This window comes from Rhagoletis pomonella, unplaced genomic scaffold (assembly GCF_013731165.1).
Source record: "Rhagoletis pomonella isolate Grant_MI unplaced genomic scaffold, Rhpom_1.0 Rhpom_scaffold_02427, whole genome shotgun sequence".
Taxonomy (NCBI): domain Eukaryota; kingdom Metazoa; phylum Arthropoda; class Insecta; order Diptera; family Tephritidae; genus Rhagoletis; species Rhagoletis pomonella.
Window position 1 is genome coordinate 1 of NW_023460981.1, and position 1544 is coordinate 1544.

The 1544-nt window shown below is 37.0% G+C and overlaps 1 protein-coding gene across 1 annotated transcript; it reads right to left on the reverse strand.

Annotated features, from left to right (window-relative positions):
- Positions 1-9: 9 nt before the first annotated feature.
- LOC118753414 lies at positions 10-1096 on the reverse strand (the record flags this gene model as incomplete). The annotated part of the gene is made up of 2 exons (XM_036488286.1): positions 617-1096; positions 10-550 (listed from the first exon to the last, which is right to left on the reverse strand). Coding segments are annotated over exons 1-2 (898 nt in total), but the record flags the coding sequence as incomplete, so codon positions are not given.
- Between the last annotated feature and the right edge of the window lie 448 nt (positions 1097-1544).

The window sequence follows — 1544 nt, forward strand, 5'->3', positions numbered from 1 at the left end:
TTTGGTAACCGAGATGTAACAATTTTTCATGAAGGTCGCTTAAGGTTAGACAACTCCGTACAATTTCACTTCGCCGACGTTCGTTGGCAGAAGCACCAAACATGGCTATGTCGACAATTGTTTTGAGTAACTCAGGCTGCTTACATTCAATACGAGGACGGCCTGGAGTACTATGTGTTACATTGGCTGCGTCGACATTATTTGCACTTATTTCTGCTAGTTTCGATTTAAGAGTTAACCTATGCTTTTTGGAGTGAATAGCGTGAAGCTTTTTTCTTCGGAGATGTTTTTTACAAGACTCAATACGTTTTTTGATTTTAGAAATTTCGTTTGATTTTCCACGGAGCAATGCCACATTGTATTCAGCTTTCAGTAAAGAAATTTGATTCCGCAGAACGTCCTGCGCTGGGGTATTACGACAAATTGGCGTAGTAAACTCTTCAGAGTCCTTGCTATTTTGAACTACGTCTGCGGTTTCACTCTGGCTGTAGTCGGGTTCAATTGCGGGGGTAGAACTATCGTTCAGTTGAGGCGTTTCTTTATCATTGTTCTGAAATGCATAATACAATAATGCATTACTATTACAAACTTTTAATAAACTAAAATCTGTCATCACCTTTTCATTGGGGTGTTGGAAGTACTGGGCAATATTGGTGATCTTAACTTTTGTCGTTGACTGCTTTAGCTCTTTAATTTTATTTAAAACAATGCTTTCGAAATCAGTTTTGTCTGTACAAGTTTTTTTAGCATCTCTCCAGAAGATGTTTGTACTTTCCTGGCACGCTGCTTTTGTTTTATTTGTATGTCGTGCAACATATGCACGAAATAGCTGCAAGTGAAGATTGGAATTCATTTCACCATAACTTTTTGAACTTAAATCATAGGAAGAGTTTGAATAAAAATTGGAATGGGTTCTACGCGACACGACTTGCAAGTTTTCGGTTATATTTTGAAACTTTTTACATAAATACATATATACATATTTATCGACTACGCTCTCAGTCAGCTGATATGATTGCCATATGCAAAATATTTAATAGAAAGGGAAATGTGGTTATTATTGAGATTAAAGCAAATCACGTGATAATACGAAACACCCCCCCCCCCCTACGTGATCGATAGTGATCATTTACCTAACCCCCCCCTCCCCCTAAAGTGGTCACATGATTTATGGACGCCCCCTTGTCTACTGAATTTTTCTGATCACTTAGTCGACTTTTATCTTATTACCAAAACTGGAGACTTTGCTAAAGCGCCATAAGCTAATGTACTGCTTATTCAAATGTGCTAAGTACTCCAAATTTTAAATCCCTTTTAAATATAAGTTGCTTGTGCATATAAGTTGTAAATGCCACTAAATCAGATTGTAAATAAAATTGCTTACTCGGCCTTGTATATTAATTATAGAACCGAAATACATTTTTGCAGCGGCCATGCCCTTTGTTGTTAATTGCACTTATATTGTGACAATCGAGGAAGTCTGGGCATTTGGAAGCAGATTTCATGCATGCAACAATTGAGCGTGCAAGAAATTAAAAAAAAAA